Source organism: Dasypus novemcinctus, chromosome 17 (genome assembly GCF_030445035.2).
Source record: "Dasypus novemcinctus isolate mDasNov1 chromosome 17, mDasNov1.1.hap2, whole genome shotgun sequence".
Taxonomy (NCBI): Eukaryota; Metazoa; Chordata; class Mammalia; order Cingulata; family Dasypodidae; genus Dasypus; species Dasypus novemcinctus.
The window spans coordinates 36,878,203-36,902,026 of NC_080689.1; the positions used below are offsets into that span (position 1 = coordinate 36,878,203).

Below are 23,824 nucleotides of genomic sequence, written 5' to 3' on the forward strand. Positions count from 1 at the left end.
ATGTGCAGTGCTGATGCACACAAGGAGTGCCCTGCCACACAGGGGTGTCCCCCACATAGGGGAGCCCCACACGCAAGGAGTGCACCCGGTAAGGAGAGCTGCCCAGCACGAAAGAAAGTGCAGCCTGCCCAGGAATGGCGCCGCCCACATGGAGAGCTGACACAACAAGAAGACGCAACCAAAAGAAACACAGATTCCTGTGCCGCTGACAACAACAGAGGTGGACAAAGAAGACGACGCAGCAAATAGACACACAAAACAGACAACGGGCGGGGGGCAGGAATAAATAAATAAATAAATGGTTTTTTTTTTAAAAGGAAATTAGAACATAATGGGTAGATTACTATCCCTAATTTCTGTTCCTCTTCAGAGGTAGCCATATTTATCAGTTTGGTATGTAACCTTCTAAGCTCTTTCTGGGCATTTATATACATCTGTATAAAAACCTATGGACAGTATATAGCTGTTGTTTTTTAACCTAAATATATGCTTAGTTGTGCAACTTGCTTTTTGCATTTAAAATCTGTTTTAGAGGCCTGTCCATGTCATTATATATGGTGCCTTCTAAATTCCTTTCAAATATAGCATGGAATTCTATAATATGGTTGTATCTTGACTCACTTAGGTATTCCCTTAATGATGGGTATTTAGATTGTTTCCAGGTTTTACTGTTATAATTATACTGCAATGAGTATTTGTAAATGCCTCCTTGGGTACTTGTTGGTTATTTCTCTAAAGTAAATACTGTGAAATGGAATGTTCTAGGTCATGTGGTTTGTACATTGTAAGTTTTACTAGTATTGCCAAACTGCCCTTCAAAGTGGCTATACTATTTCACACTCCTAGGTACATACAAACTACCTACCTCCCAATACTCTAATTATTATTATATCTTTAATATTAATTCCTAGAATTGAAATTGCTGGTTCAAAAACTGCGCATGTTTCAGATTTTTGCACATTTTGTCAAATTACACTTTGGGAAAGTTAATTATTTACAGTTTACCAGCAACAGAAGTAATAGTTAACCTATAAATTTAATGTTTGCTAATCTCAGAGATGAGTGGATTCTTATTGTTATTTTAATTTCTGTCTTTACTTATTGGTGAAGTCTAACATCTTAAAGTTTATTGTTTGTATTTGTCAATTCTTTCATCTACTTTTTTTTTAAAGATATATTTATTTTATTTTTTATTTCTCTCTCTTCCCCCCTCCCCTCCACCCCAGTTTCTGTTCTCTGTGTCTCTTTGCTGTGTCTTCTTTGTCTGCTTCTGTTGTTGTCAGCGGCATGGGAATCTATGTCTCTTTTTGTTGTGTCATCTTGTTGTGTCAGCTCTCCGTGTGGGCAGCGTCATTCCTGAGCAGGCTGCACTTTCTTTCGCGCTGAGCAGCTCTCCTTATGGGGTGCACTCCTTGCATGTGGGGCTCCCCTACACGGGGACAGCCCTGCGTGGCAGGGCACTCCTTGCGCGCATCAGCACTGCACATGGGCCAGCTCCACACGGGTCAAGGAGGCCCAGGGTTTGAATCGCGGACCTCCCATGTGGTAGACGGACACCCTAACCACTGGGCCAAGTCCACTTTCCATCTTTCATCTTCTTTTAAATAAATGTTCTTAGTTAGGGTTGAAAGAGTTCCCTATATATTAAGAATTTTAACTCTTTGATTTAGAAATATTTTTTCCCTATTTGCTTTTTTTTCAAAACAGAAATTTTAATTTTTATATCACCAAGCCAGTCTTTTTCTTTATTGTGGTGATTCTCAGCCAGGGGCACTTGCTGAATTATAGAAATATTCACCTATATTTTCTCCTGTTATTTTTGTTGTCTAAATTTTTATATTTAAATCTTTAATCCATCTTGGATTCATTTTAACATAAATGTGAAATAGAGTTCTAAGTATTAATTTTTCTAAATTATTATCTAGTTGTCATCATGCCATTTTTCCATTTCTCCATTGAATTAAAAATGCAACATTTGTCTCCTAATAAATTTTTGCTTATACTTGCATCTTTTTCTGGATTTTCTGTTCTTTTGTGTTTTGGTGCAAGTACCTTATGGTTTTAGTTAGTGTAACTTATAGCTGATCTGACAAATTCCCTTTCATTATTTTCTTGCCTTCCCCTTTCCAAGTCCCTTTTCACATGTTTTGAAGAAAATAGTCTATTTTGGCATATGTATGAATTTATTAACATACTCCATTTAGTGTTCTTATTTGTGTGTATAGAATCAGAGAAAATGAGGTGATGCAATATTTTTCTTTTAATTTTTATGATGCTTTTTTTCATAGCCCCTCTTGGAGTCTGTGCCTTATGAAGAAGCTTTGGCAAACCGCCGGATCCTTCTGAGCTCTACTGAAAGTCGAGAAGGCCTTGCACAACAGGTAGGGTACCTGGAAAATCATGGTCATTTTTAAAAAGCAGAAATATTAAGTCCCCTGGAGAAGGTTTTTAAGATATATAGACCAGTTCATAAGGCTACATAATTAAAGATGTAAATTAATTGTTTAATAATGCAAAAAAAGACCATAGGCATAATTTATTGAAAAACATTTGATCATACTCTAAATAAGTCATTAAGATTTATTCAATGTTATAAATGCCCCTAAAGTGTTATCAGCTCACTTTGGCCATGATGATTAATTCTTTCTTTACGCTGTTGATATAAATGTTTGATATAATAAGGCATAAAATGGGGGGATATGTTATCAACTCAGAGAGTTATTTTCATTTCTTAAATAGCAGAAATGAAAATTTTTCCAATATTCAATTGGTTACTTGAATTTTGGGGGTGGGTAGGAGGTACTGTTTTTTTTTCAGAAGTTAGTAGTAGAAGCTAACACCCATTTAGCTTTTGTCAGAAATTTATTCAGCAGCTGGCTTGCTGTTAAGTTTTGGAAATATCTGTTTTAAAGAGCGCAAATCAATTCACCTGAGACAGTACTTTGTCTTTGTAGACCTTATTTTCAGTGAAACATACCCCTTATCTTGTCTGACATTCATGCCCTTGGATGTTGGATCTAAAAACTCATTAAATAATTCCCAAAAAACAAAAATCCTAAGACAAACAACAAAATGTGCAATACCTTAAAAATTGATTTTGGGTTTTCTTGTTATTTTATGTGAGGACAGTGAGGCTCAGAGAAATTAAGCAATTTTTAAAACCAAAGTAAAATACCTAGTAAGGGGCAGAACTGTCCAACCTCAAACCTAATACTTTTCCTACTCCCTAATACTTTTCACTTCCCGCTCGTCTAAAGTGACTCTGATACCTGCCTAATGTGAAGGGTTTGTAAAGATGAATTGGGAGGCAGTGTGGTCTAGTATAAAGAACCATGTAAGGTACACCTTTTAAAAAGTTTCTAAGATACCAGAAACCTTCCTTATGTCTCTTTCCATGGCTACTCTCCCCTTTCCCAAAGATAACCATTATCTGAGTTCTAACACCATAAATTAGCTTTGTTGCCTGATACTAAACTTTTTATTAAATGTGATTATACAGTATTTACTCTTTCAGGTTTGGGTTCTTGTTCAACATTGTGTTTGTAATATTTATCCACGTTATTATATGTACTTGTAATCTTTGTTTTCATTAATGTTTAGTATTCCGTTGTGTGAATATGCAAAATTTATTTATCCATTTTTATTGCCTTTAAGTATTTGAGAAGTGCTAAGTTGTTTGGCTGTTATATATAGTGATGCTTTGAATTTTCTTATACATGTCTTTTGGTAAGCATATCTGTTGGGTATATACATAGAAGTAGAATTGCTGGGTCATAGCATATGATATGTTCAGCTTTAAGAGACCTTGCCAACATGGGAAGCAGATATGGCTCAATGGATAGACCTTTCACCTACCATATAGGAGGTCTAGAGTTCAATACCCAGGGCCTCCTGACCTGTGTGGCAAGCTGGCCCACGTGTAGTGCTGCCGCGTGCAAGAAGTATCACGCTGCGCAAGGAGTGGCCCCTGTGCAAGGAGTGCAGCCCCTGCGCAGGACAGCAGATGGCCCAGGAGTGGAGCCACCCACACAGAGAGCTGACACAGCAAGATGATGCAAAAAAAAAAAAAAAGAAGAGACAATATGAAACACAGCGAACTAGGGAGCTGAGGTGGAGCAAAAGAGAGATCACCTCTCTCCCACTCTGGAAGGTCCCAGGATGGGTTCCCTGAGCCGCTTAATGAGATTATAACAGACACAGAAGAACACACAACGAATGGACACAGAGAGCAGACAACGGGGGCCAGAAATAAGAGGAAGGAAAAAAAAAGACCTTGCCAACAGATTTTTAGAGTGTTTGTCCCACACTCTACTTTTCCTAGCACTGTGTGATAGTTTTGATTGTTCCACAAGTATGCTAACTTTTAGTACTTTCTGTCTTTTTAAAAGTGAATCATTTGGGTGAGTCTAGATAGCTTTTCCTTGATGAATAGTGACATTGAGCACCTTTTAAATGTCTATGGAAGCGGACTTGGTCCAGTGGATAGGGCGTCTACCTGCCACATGGGAGGTCCACAATTCAAACCCCAGGCCTCCTTGACCCGTGTGGAGCTGGCCCATGCACAGTGTTGATGTGCTATGCAGGGGTGTCCCCTGCATAGGGTGTCCCCTGCATAGGGGAGCCCCACACGCAAGGAGTGCGCCCCTTAAGGAGAGCCGTCCAGCACAAAAGAAAATGCAGCCTGCCCAGGAATGGCTCCACACACACAGAGAGCTGACACAACAAGATGACCCAACAAAAAAAAGAAACACAAATTCCCGGTGCCGCTGATAAGGATAAAAGCGGTCACAGAAGAACACACAGAGAATGGACACAGAGAGCAGACGGCTGGGGGGTGGGGAGAGAAATAAATAAAATAAAATAAATATCTATAATCTTGTTCAAGTGTCTGCTTTAGTCGTCGTGTTTCCCCTCCCCCTCCCCATTTATCTTGGGTTGTGTCTTTTTCTTATTGATTTGGAGAAATTCTTTATATGTTTTGGACACAAGGCCTCCATTGGATACATCCTTTATAGATAACTTCTTCCTCTCTTGGTTTTCCTTTTCACTCTCTTAATGATGCCTTTTGAGCAACGAAGAGGCTCCCAGTAGGTAACTCTTAGGCATGCTACAACATTAGGCTAAGTTTCAGTTTCAAGAACAATGGCTGATGAGCACAGCCATCAATATCAAGAGCCCATCAATGGACCATCTTCCCTTACTAGTCATTGCTCCTGTACTCAGGGGATTATTGTTGTTCCATTAGAGAATGTGGCAGAGCTCCCCAGGATGGGAATTCGATGTTCTTTTGATTATTGTGAATGATGCCTTTTTTTTTTTTAATTTATGTATTTATTCATTTATCTCCACCTGCCTTCCCCCCCATTGTCTGCTCTCTATTTTCATTCACCACATGTTCTTCTGTGTCTGCTTGTCTTCTCTTTAGGCAGCACTAGGAACCGATCCTGGGACCCTCTGGAGTGGGAGAGAGGTGCTCAATCTCTTATGCCACCGCAGCTCCCTGATGTGCCGCATCTCTTATTGTTTCTCCTCTGTGTCTCTTTTTGTTGCATCATCTTGCTGCACTAGCTTTCCGCTTGGGCCAGCACTCTCCTTGGGCCAGCTCACTTTCACCAGGATGCCCCAGGAATTGAACTGTGAACCTCCCATTTGGTAGACGGGAGCCCAATCACTTGAGCCACATCTGCTTCCCTGAAACATGCCTTTTGATGAGCAGAAGTTTTTAATTTTACTGTAGTTCAGTTTCTCAATTTATGGGTTGTGGTTTTTGTATCCTGTCTAATAAATCTCTTCCTGTTCCAAGATCAAGCTTTATTTGTTTTGCCTCTGTTAGGTAGTTAGTTTATTTATATTCTCTAAAGTATAAAGTTTTGTTTGCATCATTTTCTGAAAGCAAAACTCTGTTACTTCTCAAGGTTCAGCAGAGTTTGGAGAAGATATCTAAACTGGAGCAGGAAAAAGAACATTGGATGTTGGAAGCACAATTAGCCAAAATCAAACTAGAGAAAGAAAACCAACGAATTGCAGATAAGCTGAAGAGTACAAGTAGTGGGCAGTCGGCTGGGCTGGCTCAGGAAGGTGCTGCTGAGTTGCATGCCACCACCCTTGAAGACGCTGCAGCCACGGCCGTGTCGGAGCCCTTTCAGAGCACCAGTCTGGTAACGTCTTCTCACTTCCCTTCAGCTTTCTTTTTTTTTTTTTTATGCTATTTGAGTAAGGATGTAACCAAGTATTCAGTGTTAACCATCTAAATCACACACTGGTATATAAAGAAATGATTTATTTGCTGTAGAAAAAGCAAGTTGGTAAGCAGATGGCTTTCAAAAAGCAACTCCATTAAATTCCTTGTAATTTTACATGAGACTTCCCATGGTAAGGGCTGTATTTCTGGAACAGTTATGGTAAGTAAAATTTAAGACGATTCTGTTTTTCCATGGACACATTTACAATATGGTGTATGTTTCTAACTGGTGATAGAAATGGCCAGAAGTAAAACTTTAAGCCAATTACACGGTGTATTCCTAGACAGTGTAAAGCTTCCTAATGTACATATAATACAGACATCTGTCATGTTTATTATGTTTCATCAGGCAGTATGCTGGAATGTTGTCTAATTTATGTTCCTTGCCTTGTTTTTTTTTGAGGTGTCAGGTCCCCAGAACCCAGAATCTCATATGTGGGAAGCCAGAGCTCAATCCCTGAGCCACATCTGCTTCCCTGAGTTGGTTTTTTCTTTTGTTTGCTTGTTGTTTGTTTTCTTTGTTCTTCGGAGGCACCAGGAACCAAAACCAGGACCTCCCATGTGGAAAGCAGGCACTCAACTGCATGAGCCACATCCATTCCACTCTTGCCTTGTTTTAAAGATTTATTTACTTTTTAAAAATTTATTTACTCCCCTTCCCCAGATGATTCTCTCGTCTCCCTGTTCATTGTTTGCTCACCTTGTCTAGGAGGCACTGGGAATTGAACCTGGGGCCCCCACGTGGAAGGCGAGTGCCCAACGGTATGAGCCACATTCATTCCCCATGGGCTGCAGTGTCTGCAGGCTTGTGGCAAATGCTTATTTAGGCGGCTGCTTGTTACAGCTGGTGTCTAGCCCATTGTGGTGGGTGCAGCGTCTGCTTGTCTTCTTTGGAAGGCACCAGGACCCGAACCTGGGACCTCCTATGTGATAGGCGGGCGCCAAACTGGTTGAGCCACATCCACTTCTATTGCCTTGTTTTTTTTTTAAAGATTTATTTTATTTATTTCTCTCCCCTTCCCCCTGTTGTCTGCTTTCTGTGTCTGTTCGCTGTGTGTTCTTCTGCGGCTGCTTGCATTATCCAGTCCTTCCCTTGTTTTTAACTGCAGTGACTTAGAAGGTGAAGAAACATCCCTATTGGAGTTATAGAATTCGGTTACTTTTTTAAAAGTTTCCTAATATTCTGTCCACTGTAAAAAAAGAAAATTAGAAAATTTAGAAATCAGGATGGGAAAAAAACTCTTCCTAATCAGGAGGGCCACTTTATATGTTTTTTTTCAGGTGTTTCTTGTGGAACGTGGGGAGAGCTATGGTACTATTTGAAGGCCCTGCTCCTAAGGAGGGTGTTTTTCTGCTCTCTTTACCCCTGAGGCTCACTGATGCTGTTGGAGAGAAAGTCACGGCCCTTCTCAAATTTACCTTGCCCCTGATTCAGAGAGCATACATGATAGTCAGGTTTATCAACCAACTCTCATTTTCAAAATATAAACATTCCTCATTGCATTTCAACATGTCAGAAACTCAGAATTATTGTTCATTTTCTTAGGTATAGAAACAGGATTATGATTATATAGAATATCTTTATTTTTGGGAGATAAATGCCAAAGTACTTAGGGTGAGATGTCATAATCTGCAACTTACTTTCTCATTGTTCACTGAAAAAAAAATACATTCACCAAGGCAACTGAAGCAAATGTAGCAAAATCTCTTTTAAGGCTTTCTTTTTTTCCATCCACCTCTGACAGTGCTGCCAGAATGATTTCCTAGTGTTCCTTATTGATTATGCACTCTCTTGCTTCCAGACTTTTAGTGGTTCTCTATTAACTGTAGAATACAAGCTCCTCATTCATTTGGCATTCAAGGCCCTAGTTCCAGATGACCTTTCTGCTGTATCTTCTGTAGTTTCCTTATACAAACCCAAACTGAATTCTCTTCCCTGAGAATACTCTTTGCATTTTTACCTCTCTGTCTTTCTTCTTTTGCCTCGGTATCTTTTTTCTATAACCAACATACTTTCTCCTTATTGAATTCAAACTCCTACTCATTATATAAGGTTCAGTTGAAATGCCACACTTTCTGTGAACCAGCATTCCAGGTATTATCTTTGATAGCCAGGTCATGAGAACCTAGACGTAGTCTGTCTCCTCTCATTGTTCACAGTCCAGTGTAGCCGTCTTGCTCTCTCTCTCTTTCTCTGTGTGTGTTTATGTATGTGTATATATATATGTATATAGACTGCATATAGCCCTCTTCCCCTAGTTGCTTACAATGTAGTGAAATAAGAGCTTTGCTAGACATCTCTATGTAGTGCAGTGAGATCACAGAGAAGGTGCCTGGAGTGGCCAGAGAGGACATAACAGAAGAGGTAACATGTAAGTGGGTTTTAAAAGTGAGCAGGAGTTCAAGGCAGGAGAAGGTTCTTTCAGGCCAAGAGTTTGATTGCCATCAAACTCTCCTTCTCTTTTACATGTGAGATTCCTGCCCAAAATGACTGTCTAATCCACTGCCTCACCACATAGTAGGCAAAAGAGATGAAAAGAGATGGAGTATTCTGCCTACTTTGATATTTCTACTTTCCAGCCTTTCTTTTTATTTCCTCCCTTTAAGTGAACTTAAGTGAACCATGTGTATAACTGTATGTATATATGTCTCAGTGTCCTTTCTGGCTTTTTTGCCTTGGCTGTTGGTAGCAAGTCTGTGCCCATTTTAAAAGTAATTGATAAACGAAGGATCTCATCTTCCAAGTCACCAATAGATTATTTTGGTTCAAGTTCATTGAAGCTGAAAAAGTAACTTCAGATTGAAAATAGTTATTTTATTTCTAACCCTATAACATTTCAAAAGTTGAATGCTTATTTTTTTTCATTTAAGTACCTAGTACTGTAATTTGAATAATCAGTCACCCACTATTTATCATTTTAAAAGATAGCAATAACCTCAGAAAGAAAAAACAGAAGCAATACATTTCCATCTTTTACTGGAGTTAAAAAGTATTTCATGATATTAATAGAATGCTTAAGTATTTACCTTTAATATGAAAATAATTCATACCTAGTAGAGATAATCAAAAAATACAGAAGAGTAAAAAAAAAAATCACATTTTCTTAAATAATCAAGCCACCACTGTTAACATTTTTACCTAAAATTTTTTACATGGTTGACATTAAGGTTGTATAATATAAAATTTCAAATCTTTTAGCACAATGCTGTACATAAGCCTTTATCCTATTTTAGACTCTATATAAACTTAGTTATTGATTCCCTAATACCCATATGGATATACCTTATTTTGCTATGATTGGACATTGGTTATAATTTTTACTATTTTAAATAAGTTTAATTTTTACGTATAAGGTTCTTTTTGCATTTCAGATATTGTCTTTGAGATATATTCTCAGGGTTGAAGTTATTGGGTCAAAAGGTGTGAATGTTTTTTTAAGTCCCTTATCTTTATTACCAAATTATTTTCTAAAAGGGCTGTATTTTTTTATATTCTTATTAGTAGCATATGAGAAAGTGTTGAAATTATATGTAATAAAACTCTTCCTTCCACTTATGTAATACCATTCTTTTGAAGGATTGTGTGCTGTACCACACTCTTAACCCACTACTCAAGGGTGAGAGGTTGAGAGGGTGAAGAGTGAAGAGGCAAAATGGCTGCATCATTGCAGTTTTGTTCACCAAATCCAGTCATATTTGAATATATAACACTCACTGTTGCCTTGTTACTATAAGTGGTTATTTACTGAAAGGGAAAGAGCAATTGCTACTCCTACTTCAGTGAGCAGAAAATTATGGCACTTCATAAAAAAGTATAAACTCTTTTACAATTGGGGGGGCATAACAGTCCTTAGCACACATTCATTTAATACACTGTTCAGAGTAATCTTGAAGGTATTATTTGGAATCTGTAAAAACTGTTTATTGGCTGTCACCTTTGATTAACAGAATCCATTGAAATGGAGTTTCCAGTAGTTTCCTTAAGTCATTGTGCCCAAGCACATGCCCTTCCACATTGAACAATAACTGAAGTCAGTATTCATGGCTATTGGTTTTTGAAATCTTAATCCACAAAAGCAAGCTTTAAAAAATCTGGCTTTATTTTGATGTATTTAAAATTGCATTTTTATTAATTTAAATCTGAGATTAATACTTTTTGATGTCATAATGTTATATCAAGGTGTAATTCTTCTTTATACTTTGGTGCTTTCAGCCAGAGTGTTTATTATATATGTTTTATGTTTATAGTGTTTAGTTATTTTGGTCACCATAAAACCTTCTTTACCCCTTTTTGGCTACTGCTTTGGAAATAGGTGTAGGAATGACAGGATGAGGTCAAGAGTTGATCATCTTTTCTCACTCTCCAAATGATTTGTTGGGTTTGGTGAAAATGGCTAATCAGCAATTTGATAGTGTATCTAGCAATGATCTTTACCAATTACTACCTCATGGCAGAAGTAGCAAATAAAGTTATGTATCCTCAGGTACACCATCCTTGTAGTAAAAGAGCATCTGAGGATCATCTCCTAGGGCTCCAATCCTAATGCTCTTTAAATTTAGTATGACCTAAGAAGCAAAAGTATTGCAGGTGCAATATTTTGCAGTTCATATTCATTGAACAATTACGTGTGAAATGTAAAAACCTTGTTCTAAATTTTTTTTTTCTCCCTTATGTTCTAGATTGGAATTTTAACCAAGACATCTGACAGTGAGGTAATGTGTGCTTGGTGTCACATTGTTTGCTAGTAAATATCTGGCAGTGTATTTGTTGAGTAGGTCCTGTGAAAGTCATCTTTGTCCATTTGTGTTTCCTGACCATTCTTACAAATGTGGGGCCAGTGTTTTCTACTTCATCAGTGGGCCCCTGTTGCTTTTCTCTCTGTTTCTATTTTAACTGTAACCAACAAATTGTAGCACTGTTTTATGATTATCTCCTTGAGTGACCTGACAGTTTGACAAGGTGTGTTGCAAGCTCTGCCGCCAACATACTGGTGTGTGTGTGAGGCTGAGAGCATCTGCCGTCAGGGCCTGGATGAGCAGTCACTTGGTAGCTTTTCCCAGCCCTTGAGTGTATGAACACAGGTCAGAGTTGGCTTGTCCGATAAGTTTGCACTTTTGCAATTTGGATTCTTCTAAGATGTAACTTTATAAATAACCATCCAAAGAACACTGAAGTCATCCAGTTTGCCACTTGGTATATGGTAAATTGGTAAATATAGTTCTAGTAGGTTGGTAAATTCTTTGATTTCCTTGTTGGCCTTTAAGTAAACTTGAATTTCTGCATATATTTTGAAAATAAACTCAATATTGTGCCACTGGTAATAGATGTGATGTTATATAAAAAATAGATAGATAATAGAGTAATTAATAGAAATACCAGTCTGGGACAAGAGTCACCAACTATTCAATATATATGGTTAAGAGCATTAGAACTGTTCTAAGGTAATTTAGGGGGGGAAAATTTCAGGTTTTAGGAGCTCTAATATCCCCATTTCCCCTTCCGTTTTCCAAATAAAAGGTGGACATAGGAGTCAGACGGAGATTTTAAAAGATTTTAGTGGCTAATACAGGCTGGATGGAGGGACATGGACTCAGTGGGCTTTCCAGTGCTTCTGCTGTGTTCTCTGAAGCCACAACTTCATTCTGAAATAGGCAAGGTGTTGCATAAAAGACATTTGGGATGTACATTAACTCACCCTGTCTGAAGTTACTTGAAAGAATAGGAAAACTAGGGTTCTCATCATGTTCTTATATCAAATTACAAATGAAAACATACAAAACAAAATGTCTTTTTCTTCTTCTTTTTTGAACTGCTTCATCTCACTGGCATGCATTTATTTATGTTTGCTCTGTTTAGGTTCCAGATGTAGAATCCCGTGAAGATTTAATTAAAAATCACTACATGACAAGGATAGTGGAACTTACATCTCAACTGCAGCTGGCTGACAGTAAGTCAGTGCATTTTTATGCTGAGGTGAGTGGAGAGTTAATTAGGTTTGGTGATTTTTTCCTACCCCCTCAGGAATTAGGTCACTTACTCTTACTGCTCTCTTACTGCTCACTAGAAGAGAGAGGTCAGTGCCTATGTATTTGTATGAATTTATTTGGTGTTCCTATTGATTGGTCTGTATTACCATCCAAAAATCTTCATTTCAACAAATACAGGATTGATTTGTCATTTCCAGGTTACTGAAAGATAAGAGATGTAGAAGTAGCCTTTCCTGTGGTCACATGGCATATGTTTGGAGCATTATTCCTACAGATTACTTGCTAAAGGGAGCTAGACATACACAGATCAAGAAATTTTCAGGGCACTCAGATAGGCAAGTTAAAAGTAAAATATGCCTGGTTCTTCTTCTTTTTAACATATTCTTCAATCCAAATAATAAATTTGTTGAAATGTGAATTCCTGTAAATGAAAAAATTATCTTTAAGAAACATAAAATCTTATTTTTTGTAGTACTTCTTCCCTCACCAAATACTTAATTTAAAAAAAGAGAGAGAAAGAATTAGAAAAAAAATGCAATGCAAGAATAATCACCAAAAATTATATATGATACATAGAGTAGAAGGGGGGAAGGAAAATGAAAAAAGAAAGTACAGATATCAAGGACTAAGAAACAAATGATAAGACAGAATGGATACTGCTGTACATGTAAGAATACTATAAGGGGTCTGTTTTGAATTATAGTGCAGTAAAAGGTCAGTTAGGGATGCAGAGAGAGGATGATAATGTTTAAGGTAGTTAAAGAAATTGAAAAAGAAAAGACAGCACTCTTCATTGGGGCCTGTCTTCATTGCTACTCTCCTCCTGTCCTGCAGAGATGGACAGGTTGATAGGAGGTCAATTGCTAGAAGGGGAGAGGGCTTTGCTTTTCTCTTTTCCTGCTAAAATAAACCATGTGCTTTGCCCTGTGCTCTTGACCAAGCAACCACTGAATACATGTGTGATAAATCGATCAGCAGTGCTTGTTGGATTGCAGAAAAGGGGAGGACAGCAAGCTTGGAACTGCTGTAGTTCTTATCAGAGTCATGCTGTGTGGCAGATTATCATATCCTTGTTGTTTGGTTCCTGAGCTGATGTCTGAGTTAGGGTACCAGGCTTGATCATGATCTTCACAAGGGTTTGTGTCTTGCATTTCTCTCTCCCTTTGTCAGGTTCAGTGCTGAGTGTACAGAACATGTTTGGTTAATAGAGGGTAGTTGATTTGGTTGGCTGAACTGTCCTGAAATTCTCTTGTAAGGAATGAAATGAGTAACTGGAAGAATTTTTGAGGTTGTTTTATTTCAAAGAGAAGATTTATTTATTTTAACAAATGGTTTCAACACAATTGTGATACAAAAAATTTTTAAATTGTCCTAGTTTTTCCTCTTCTATAAACAGGAAGTGGTGATCCCCTGTATGATTTTACTGGAATGGTTAGTCTGAACATCTGGTGTCGACATAGTATTCAAGTGTTTCTCAACAGATCCTCTTTGTCCAGATCAGTGGTCTTACCAGAAGTTTTAGTGATCTTTCTAATAGCACACCCTCTTTGAACAATTTTTCTTTTTTGCTCTTGATGGACTGCGAAGGTTTGTTAGAACCCCCAAAGAAAGCAGCTAGCGTCTTTACAATCCTGACCTCATTTTTTTCCCCATGTAGATGGAGCATAATCTACATGGTAAGACTATAAAGCTTTTCTTGCTCCTGTAATTTGGTTTCTAATGAGGGGCTTCAAAAGTTTGTCTTAGGGTCCATATTGCATGGTCAAAAGCCATTGATAGATTTTTAAATAACCACTTCCATTCTTACATAGTGTTAGTATACAAGTAAATGAATCCTGATTAATGGTAGAAACTTCTTATGTCCTTTGTAAAGTGGTCATTAGCAGAAAAATATTGATGAGTGTGGGTTAGTAGATTTTTAAAAATTATTATTAAAATGAGAGTGGGATTAATGCAAAATGTTAATAATAGGGAAAATTGTGGGGGCATTATATGGGAACTCCATATTTTCTGCATGTAAAACTACAATTGCTATGATAAAAATAAATTTAATGATGAGGGTGGGAATAACATCTTCTTATGTGTACTCCAATGTGTGTTGAAATACCTTTAGGTATTCTACAGATATTTGAATTCAGGAATGAATGAGTGAATGGCTTTTGGCTTTGGGAATTGTTTTCTAATAATCGTCCCTCGGGTAAAGTTGGTTTTGGAAGATGCTTGCCCAGGGTAAGGTAATGGAATGTTTTCTGCTTTAACAGTGCCGAGCACTCTCTAAAAGGCTGGCCTTAGCTGAGAAATCTAAGGAGGCATTGACAGAAGAGATGAAAGTAGCTAGTCAGAACATCAGTAGACTTCAGGTAAGTTCATAAGTGCTACCTATGATGGTTTACTTTATTTTTCACTGAAAATCCTTGGACAGCAAAATCAGCATTTCCTTTTTAAAACAGTGGCACTTGACTTCTACACATACTTTTTTCTAGCCAGTTTATTTCTAACTCTTTTTAAAGTACCATTTTTTTTTGTATCAAGCAAAAAGTGGTTTTATTGTTTGTTTCTCTTTACGCATAATCCTTCCATTCCCTCCTCTTTCCTACAAAATACCAATCATGGAGAGCTTTAGGATCGTTACATACACTTTATTTTGTTCCTTCTGTTTCCTATGTCAAAAACTGACCTAAACTGAAAAGGTAGGGCTACAAAATATCCCTCCTTACGCACTGCTTTGTTTTAAAGCATTGTCTCCAGAAAGCCCATGCTAAATATAAACACAATACAAGGCAAAATAAAAAGCACATTAGCACAGCATTATCCACTTCTTCCTTCTTTCAGATTAGTTTACCAGTTTAGCTAGGAGCACAGAGTTAGATTTTAGGGGGCCAAAGAGAGTTTGAGAGATGGAAAGAAAGAGAAAGGTGTGCTGCTTTCAGGGCAGGACGTGCTGTGAGGGCAGTAGGAACGTGCCAGAGACAGACTTCCTCACTTCCCCTAGAGCTGAGGGAAACCTAGGGGATTTGGAAAGATCATTAGGCCTCTTATTTTTTTTTGAGACAGAATTTTAGGCATGGCACGGTTAGTAACCTTTACATTTTTGGAAAGAATTTCAGAACATATTTTGAAGGCTGAGAAAAACCTGTTTCCATGTCTTTTAACTTTGTTCCATTTGATTGGTGACAGGCCAGTGCCTATTTGTTATTTTATATTCATTGACCAGGTAGGCCATTTAGATGGGTTATTATTCCAGATTTTCTTAATAGATTAAAAAAGCTTAAAGTGGTATGCATAGTGTGGTTTTTCTTATTTTCCTCTTTTCCTTTCCTTTGTAGGATGAGTTGACAACTACCAAGAGGAGTTACGAGGATCAATTAAGTATGATGAGTGATCACCTGTGCAGCATGAACGAGACGTTATCGAAACAGAGAGAAGAGATTGACACACTGAAGATGTCCAGTAAGGTATGTGAGGGGAGGTGGTCTCTGGAATATAATGTATAATATGGCTGGCCATAAAGTATTGTCTTTGCTGTACATTTTAGGATCAAAAGGTTAAGAGACTGAAAGTGTTTGGAAGTCATTTTCCTTAATATCATATGTCCTCTTATTTAAAAGTAAAATTAAGATTCTGAGAAGGTTTGCCTTCTAAGGCCTTAATACTGTGCCTGCTGCTTTTTAGCTCTGTGTGTGTCTGTGCGTGGGTGGCATTTCTGCTATTGTTGCATCAGGGTTAGGGAGCTCCCAAGGGGGTTCTGGATGGTGTCTGCTCCTTATTGATATGACAGTCTCAAACGGTACGTTGGACTAACCTTCTTTAGGAGATTTAGTCTCTCACAAATATCTATCTAAACCTGGAATATCTTACTCTTGTAACTCCACAAATATCCTTTGATTTCATTTCCCATAAAGCCTCTGCTTGTCCAGGCTAGAGTCAGTAGTTAACTGACTCTATATGGGGTAACATTTTTTAAAAAGATTTCTTTATTTATTATTATTATTACTTTAAAATTTATCCCCTCCGCTCCCTCAGATGGCTCTCATCTGTCTGCTCATTGTTTGCTCACCTTCTCCAGGAGGCACTGGGAATCAAACCTGGGACCTCCCACACGGCAGGAGAGTACCTAATGGCCTCAGCCACATCCGCTTCCCACGGTCTGCAGCACCTGCTGGCTTGTGGCGTGGCATCTAGCTAATGTTGCAGTGGGTGTGGCATCTGCTCGTCTTCTTTAGGAGGCACCAGGACCCAAACCCAGGACCTCCCATGTGGTAGGCAGGCGCCCAGCTGGTTGTGCCACATTCTCTTCCCTTGGGTAACATTTTTATAATGAATTGCATATCCACATGCCATCTTTCTATTGTTCTAACATAACGTATATTCTCTTTTGCTATGTAAGATAGGCTTTGGGAGGCTGAAGATTTGGTTGTACATCAGTCATCTCAGCCCACTTAAACATTGTTTTTAAATTTCTGTTTTTATGAATTTTATTTGCCAACACTCCATATCCACCAAACATACATCCCCACTTTCCCCCTCTCCCCATCCTCTAGTAAATTCTAATCCACCTTCTGCCTCTGCAAATTTCCTATTTCTGGCATCTTTTATAAGTGACATCATACAATATTTGTCTTTTTGTGCCCTGTTTATTTCACTCAGCATAGGTTTTTTTAAGGTTCTCCCATTCTGCAGCATGTCTCAGAACTTCATTCTCTCTTATGGCTCAATAATATTCCATTGTGCTTAGCACATTTTTGGTAACTCAGACAGTACTATACCACCATCAGCTGAATTTACTTACTGTCTCTGGCCTGTGCTCTGTGGGATCTGCTGCCGCCAGCACTTATTGATTCAGCAGGCAGTTATTGAGCTCCTGCTATGTGCTAGCACTGGGGAGGAAATAGAGATGAATAAACCATAGCTCTATTTTAGCATCTGCTAATGGTGGTGCAGGGCAGCGTCCTGCTCAATCTGGGTCTCCTTGGAAAATATGTCATGTTAATGCATTGGAGTCTGCCCTGTATTCTTCTGTTTCTCAGTGTAGTTTCATGATATTGATTGACCTCTGGCTACTTTGGAGGGTGTTTCTGATGCTTCTCTGGGATATCTTTGTGATGATTGTTACCAGCTCATAGGGTTCTGATTATGGTTTTGGAGTACTTGTGCTATGGGACACTTGAGCTTGGTAGGAGTAGGAGAATGCCCCTTTAACCCTTTTGGCCTCTTGCTATTCCAACAGGATAATAGGCAACTCATGGGTTATATTCCTAGTAATACCAGAAAGCACATGTATTAAAGAGGTCATGTTTTCTTTCTTCTCATGGTATGTATAATTTATTTTAATGGTAGCATTAGAAAGCCTGTTTTAGCTTCTAACATTTGAAAAGAAGTAGCAGTGTTCTAGGGAAACTGTTCCATCTTGAGAGCTGCAGAAAGCATTTGGTTTTGATTGAGAGGGATTAACTTTGAGTACAGCAAACCTCATTGTTTCAAAGGGTTGCAGCCACTTTAGAAGTTGGAGAATTTTAAGTTTTCAGAGATTTTTATTTTCCATTCCTCAAAACACCTGTCATTAGTAAAACTCTGAGTAAGAGACTCCTCTCCAATTCACAGTTTATGTTGTTAACCTTTCTTTAATCATTCTATAATCCCTGCATTTTGCTTTTTGCCCCTTCTGTTGATTAGTAATTTCAATTGCTATAGCATCATCCTATGGCTGAGTTGATATTGTCTCCATTGGCTACCAAGTAAACATCTTAAGCTATTTGTTTGCTATTATCTTGTCCTTAATATTTGTATTCTGCTATGAAAGTCATCTGAGGGAGTGCTGGGTTCCCACCCAGGGGTGTTCTGTCACATTCCTCAATAGAACAACAATAATCCACAGCAAAGATCAACAAGTAAGGATGGTCCAATAATGAGCCCTTGATACTGATGACTATGCTTAGGATCCTGTGTGCCTGAAATATGAACTAGGATGCCTAAGAGTTACCTCCTGAGAGCCTCCATGTTGCTCAAATGTGGCCACTCTCTAAGCCAAACTCAGTATGTAAATGCATTACCTTCCCCCCAATGTGGGACATGACTCCTGGGGATGAGCCTCCCTAGCACCGAGGGATTACTACCAATCAGAAACTGGAGAAGCAACTAGAAAGAGACCTCGAATAAAAGGCTCGAATAAAAGGGTCGACTCAGACCAGCAGAATATCTCAGCCTTCATGTTGGGTCAAGTGTTAAAAAGTGCTCTTTGACCTTGAATAAAAGGGGGAAATGGCAAAGACAAACAAGTTGTTATGGCTAAGAGTCTTCTAAAAAGAGTCGGGAGGTCATCAGAGGGGTCACACTTACACACACCTCAGCAGGATCCCAGAAAAAGCCAAAATAGATACAACCCTAGGTACTGGTTCTCCTGAAGGCTACAAAGATTCACAGGGTATATAAACATGCCAGATGGATTTGGAGCTCTGTGCCATGTCAGAGGGCCCTACTTTGGAATTTGTGCTCCTGAGTGTGACGGAGCTGGACTCAGATGTGACTTTTCTATACATGCCTCTTATGTCACTTTTACTGAACCTGTGGTTGGCACCAGGGATGGTCCATACTCAGGAGACTTGAATCTCTGGACCGCCCATGTGCCAGCTGGGCCTTGAGCCTTAGAAGAGTGGTGATTCCTACTCTCTGGTTCATTGGTCTTAGCCAGGTCAGCTAACAGGGAGGTGAAGATGGTCAGTCACCACACCAGGGAATCAAGAGTGCCTACCACTGTAAGCAGAGGAATTGCATCCATCATCCATGTGGAATCTAAGCCCACTCTTGATCTGGAGGTGGAGGGGACATCGCCATCCCAGGGTCCACAGAATGGAGGAATAAAATATGGACTAGAGTGGTGGACTTACTGATATTCTACTATAAAACTATTGTGATGAGTAATAGGAGAAATTTTAGCATCGAGGTGGACAAAGTGGCCACAGTAGTTGCTGAGGGCAGGGAGAGGGTAGAAGAGATGTGATGTGAGGGCATTTTGGGGATTTTAGTTATCTTAATGATATTGCAGGGTCAGATGCTGGACTTTAAATATCCTGTCATAACCCACTGTATGTACTGGGTGAGAGTGCGAACTACAGAGTAAACTATTATCTGTGTAGTGCAGCAGTGCCCCAAAATGTGTTCACTGAGTGCGATGAGGGTGCCGCAATGATGAGGGAGGTTGTTGGTGTGGGAGGAGTGAAGTGAGGGGTATACAGAAATCTCTTATATTTTTTACTGTAACATTTTTTGTGTGATGTATATATCTTCAAAAAAATACAGTTTACAAAAATGATATGGTGGGGTGTGGGTTATATGAGAACCTCTTATGTTTTTTGTTTTTTGTTTTTAATGTAAAATTCCTTGTGATCTATTAATTTCTTAAAAATTAAAAATTAAAAAATTTAAAAAATGCTTGTGGGAAAAAAAATTTGTATTCTGCAAGCACTTCCCACTTACATGAAGAAAATATATTTGTATCTAATAATTATATATAGGAATTTTAAAAAATAATATAATTTTTTATTAGAGAAGTTGTAAGTTTACAGAAAAATCATGCAGAAAAATAGAATTCCTATATTAACCCCCCCACAGACCCCAATATTAATACCTTGCATTATTATGGTCCATTTGTTACAATTGATGAAAGAATATTATTATAATTTTACTATTAACTATAGTTCATAGTTTTATATTAGGGTTCACAATGTTGAACAGTCCTATGTTGTTGTTTTTAAATTTTTTATTCTGATAACATATATGCAATCTAACCTAAAATTTCCCCTTTTAACTACATTCAAATATATAATTCAATGCTGTAAGTATGACTTTTTTTTAAACAAATCAGTTTTATTGGTACATATTAATAAAGCATACAATTCAAAGTATACAATTAATGGTAGTTGGTATAATCACATAGTTGTGCATTCATCACTTCAAGTACTATTGGAGCATTTTCATTATTTCAACAATAATATACAAAAAAACAGACAAAAAAGTAAGAAAATTCTTTACCTCTCAATCTCTCTATGCTTCCCCTGCTGTACATAGCTGCTATTTCTGGCTATTCTTGCACTATTTCTTTATTTAGCAGGTTTTTTTGAGATATACTCACATATCATATGATCTTATAAATATAGGACTTTAATTAAAACATTTTCCTAAGAAATGAACTTCTCCAGAAAGAAGAAAGTTACGCAAAACTGGGAAGTCCAACTTTCCATGTGTGCGGGAATTGGGAATAAGACGGCTCCCTCAAAGCTTGTTCTCAGCAGTGTTTGAGCTTACTTTTGGCATATGACCAGTGCCATTTGGGTGCAGTTGACACGTTCACATTTGATACCCATAAAGACCTTTAAAAGGTGTTTAAATAGCAAAGAAACATGTTTGAACTAAATTTTTAATTAAGCTTTGTAAAATCTTAAGTTCCTTTTGTCTGTGGAACAAATTGAATGTTTGATGTTTTGATAAATGCAAGATAGTAGCTTTCTTTTTTTCTTCATATCCGAACTCCTGTTCCCAGTGGGATAGGATCCAGGGAAGTAGAGAGTGGAGAAAATTTGAAGTAACAAACTGCTTTGTGATTACTAAGTAGAAATTAGCAATGCAAGTTTATCAGCTATTCTACCTCTTGGAAGCTAAACTGTGACTTCTGGACAGCTTGGTTTAAACTGTGAATTATTTTTCTGGGAGCTTGTATTCTTATTGTTGGTATTTTTCTCTGCATAGGGAAATTCTAAGAAGAACAAGAGTCGATAGTTTACAAATGGCTGGTTGGCGACTGTTCTCTCCGGAGCTGCTGGTGCTGCATGGGGCTGCAGGACCGAGACTCCACACCCAGTGCTGGGCTCAGCCTTCAGGAAGCTGAAGTGTTGTTGGACCTAGTCTACTAGTCAGTGTTGTAAATGGCTTTGAGGTACTTAAAGCATATTTGTAACCAGTAAGGCAAATATAGAATTTGATGTTGGCAGTAAAATGGAAAACAATACATGTACCATGGATATTGTAGGTTTCCTTAAGCTGTTTTTACTGTGCACTTTTTAAAATTAGGTTTTAATTTCAGTATGTAAGAACAGATATTTTGTATATTTTCAAAAACTCAATTATATGGTAACCAATTTGGTATCTGTGGAATAGATAAATGTTTCTGGATAAAATGCTTACATTGTCAAACTATCATTACGTCTTGCTATAATTGAAAGCAGTCTCCAGATTATTTTAGAAGTCTTCTCCTTCTCCCTCCCTGTTTCTCTTCCTCTTTTTCTTCCTCTCAGAGCTGGAGGGAATGGACCTGCAAATTTCAGATCTTGTGGATTTATTATCACTGTCTTCACTGTCTTAGACCCCCTCTCTGTGTTAAGGATATTGATGTCAATAAATTCGTACTTATACCAAACTTTGAGTCTCTGAAAATTTTATAAAGAGAACTGAAACCTATTTAAGTAGGATTTACAAAATTTACCAAATCCCACTTGACTTAGATGACATCTTTCTAGTTCCCCCAATCGGAACAGTTGGACAGTTAATCCTTTATTTCTCCTCAAGAACTGCTTGTAACTACACTTGAAGCAAGGATGCCGCATCCTTTCACGTGCCCCTTGGTTTTATCTCATAAAACATTGTGCATCTCAGTGTACACCTCAGGGGTATACTGCTCCTCTTTTTCTGAGTCGCTTGCACAGGCCCATTTCACCCATATGCTCAGGTCCCAGATTAGCTGAAATGCCTGGAAACCTCTTCCTTCCCCCTCCCTGCCTGCAGCTCGGTCTCCCTTGAGCCCCTTCTGTAGGCAGTTGTTAGTCACTCTCCAAAGAGCTTTATCCTGGGACAGGGACACCTGACAGCCCACGACTGGCTCCCCTCAGAGCTCAACACAAAGGCCAACTCCTCCACCTCTGCCCAAGTCCTCAGCTGCTTGCTGGAGAGAGAGACTATTTGCCAAGCCCAGTCTTCACCGCAGAGAAAGTGGTTGAATCCTGCCTTGGGGATCTCTGGGTCAGTCAGTTCAGTCCCACTCTTCCCACCCTTCAAATTGCAGCCCCTTTGTACTTTCTGTTTTCCATGCCCTACCCCTTTCCAAATTCTCTGTCAGCCGAACCAGCTTATTTCACTGCAGCAGTGCTTTGCCTGCCAAGCACAATCAGAAAGACATCAATTGACCAGGCTGATAATCTCCATCATAAACTTAGGGTTTCCAGCCCCCATCAGGCCTTCAGTGTTTTGTGACAATCCTTTGAGATTTCTAGGTAATTTCTGTTCCAATTTCAATAATGGCTATAGCAGTTCTCTCTTCAATCTCTGCCTGCCTCACTAAGGATCTACATCAAAATCAGAGCCTGTCGGCAGTGAGTTCTAATCAACCACCATGCTTGCTTAGGCATTCACCTGTTCTTACTGCTCTCTCCTGCTTCAGAAGAAATGTCCCTGCAACCCTTAAAGCTTACAGTTTTATGATATTCTTTGTTATTCTAGGACCCAACTCTTCGTTTTTATATCTTTACTTTCTCATTGTGCTGACCCCTTTTGTAACCGAATTTTGTCTAGGTTCTTGACTATGCTGCAGAAATGAATTTCAAGAGCACGTCAGGTATGTTAGGCCGGTAATTTATTAAAGTAGGGAGGGAAGAGAAATGGGAGAAAATAACAGATCATGGGTCCCAGGAAGGGGCTGAAGAGTGATAAAGTGGACTGAGTTACAGACTACAATTTCCCATTTTAGATTATAAATGTCCAGGTTTTACTTGCCTGGTAATCATGGAAGGGGAAAACAGAGAGGGCTGGGTGCAGAAGGCAGTAACAGGCACACAGACCAGCACCAGGACTGGCACAGGGACAGGTGAAAGCAAGCGAACAAGAGGTCTTTATGTTTGCTTTTTAAACTAGTAATTATTCTGCCCCTTTGCTAATGGCATGGGAGGAGTCCCAGCTTTTTGCTGTTTTGATTGATTACCCCACCCATCAGTCCCCCAGAAGGGCCCAATAATAAGGCCCCTGGAGAATATCCCAGGCTCCTCCTGGCTTCCGGAGGAAATCTTGTTCTGGATGGCAGAATCTCATGAGAGTCTTCCAGCAGCCATCTTGGGGGTGACACGTGGACTTCTTGCCAGGTTCCAGACCCATCTATTGATTCCCTGTCTTACTAGTCTGCTTTACTTTTCCCCAACTTATAAACAGGTTGAATTTATTCCTATCCTTAAAAAAAATCTTTCTGAGACCCTGGTAGGTTTTAAGAGTCAAATTCCCTGGGTTTGTCTCTTTATTTTTGCAAATGAGTTACTTGGCATTTCTGTGCTTCAGTTTCCTTCTCTGAAAGAATGAGAATAATAATAATGCCTACCTCATAGGATTTTTGTGAGAATTAAATGAATGAATATTGTAAATTGCCTACAAGAGTATCTGGTATAAATGCTACTTATTGGTAATAAATGTTACTGGTAATATTTTGGTAACTGCTACTACTGTCTTTCTCCTTCTCCCTTTATCCATATTCTTTCCCTTTTACCACCAGACTTCTCGGAAGAGTAGTATATATTTGCTGTCTTCCCGTCATCGTTATGACCCATTTTCTGCTTAATGTGGGGT

At 38.6% G+C, this 23,824-nt stretch overlaps 1 protein-coding gene across 2 annotated transcripts in view; it reads left to right on the forward strand.

Moving 5' to 3' along the window:
- PPP1R21 (protein phosphatase 1 regulatory subunit 21) overlaps positions 1–21,638 on the forward strand; it is a 95,591-nt gene extending 73,953 nt beyond the window's left edge. For both annotated transcript variants that reach the window (XM_004458770.4, XM_004458769.5), the window contains exons 16-22: positions 2,289–2,381; positions 5,916–6,158; positions 10,922–10,954; positions 12,099–12,215; positions 14,491–14,589; positions 15,556–15,684; positions 20,972–21,638. In XM_004458770.4, the coding sequence (XP_004458827.2) occupies positions 2,289–2,381; positions 5,916–6,158; positions 10,922–10,954; positions 12,099–12,215; positions 14,491–14,589; positions 15,556–15,684; positions 20,972–21,001 (744 nt within the window). In that variant the 3' untranslated portion in view covers positions 21,002–21,638. The remainder of the gene's footprint in view (positions 1–2,288; positions 2,382–5,915; positions 6,159–10,921; positions 10,955–12,098; positions 12,216–14,490; positions 14,590–15,555; positions 15,685–20,971) is intronic.
- Positions 21,639–23,824: the final 2,186 nt, after the last annotated feature.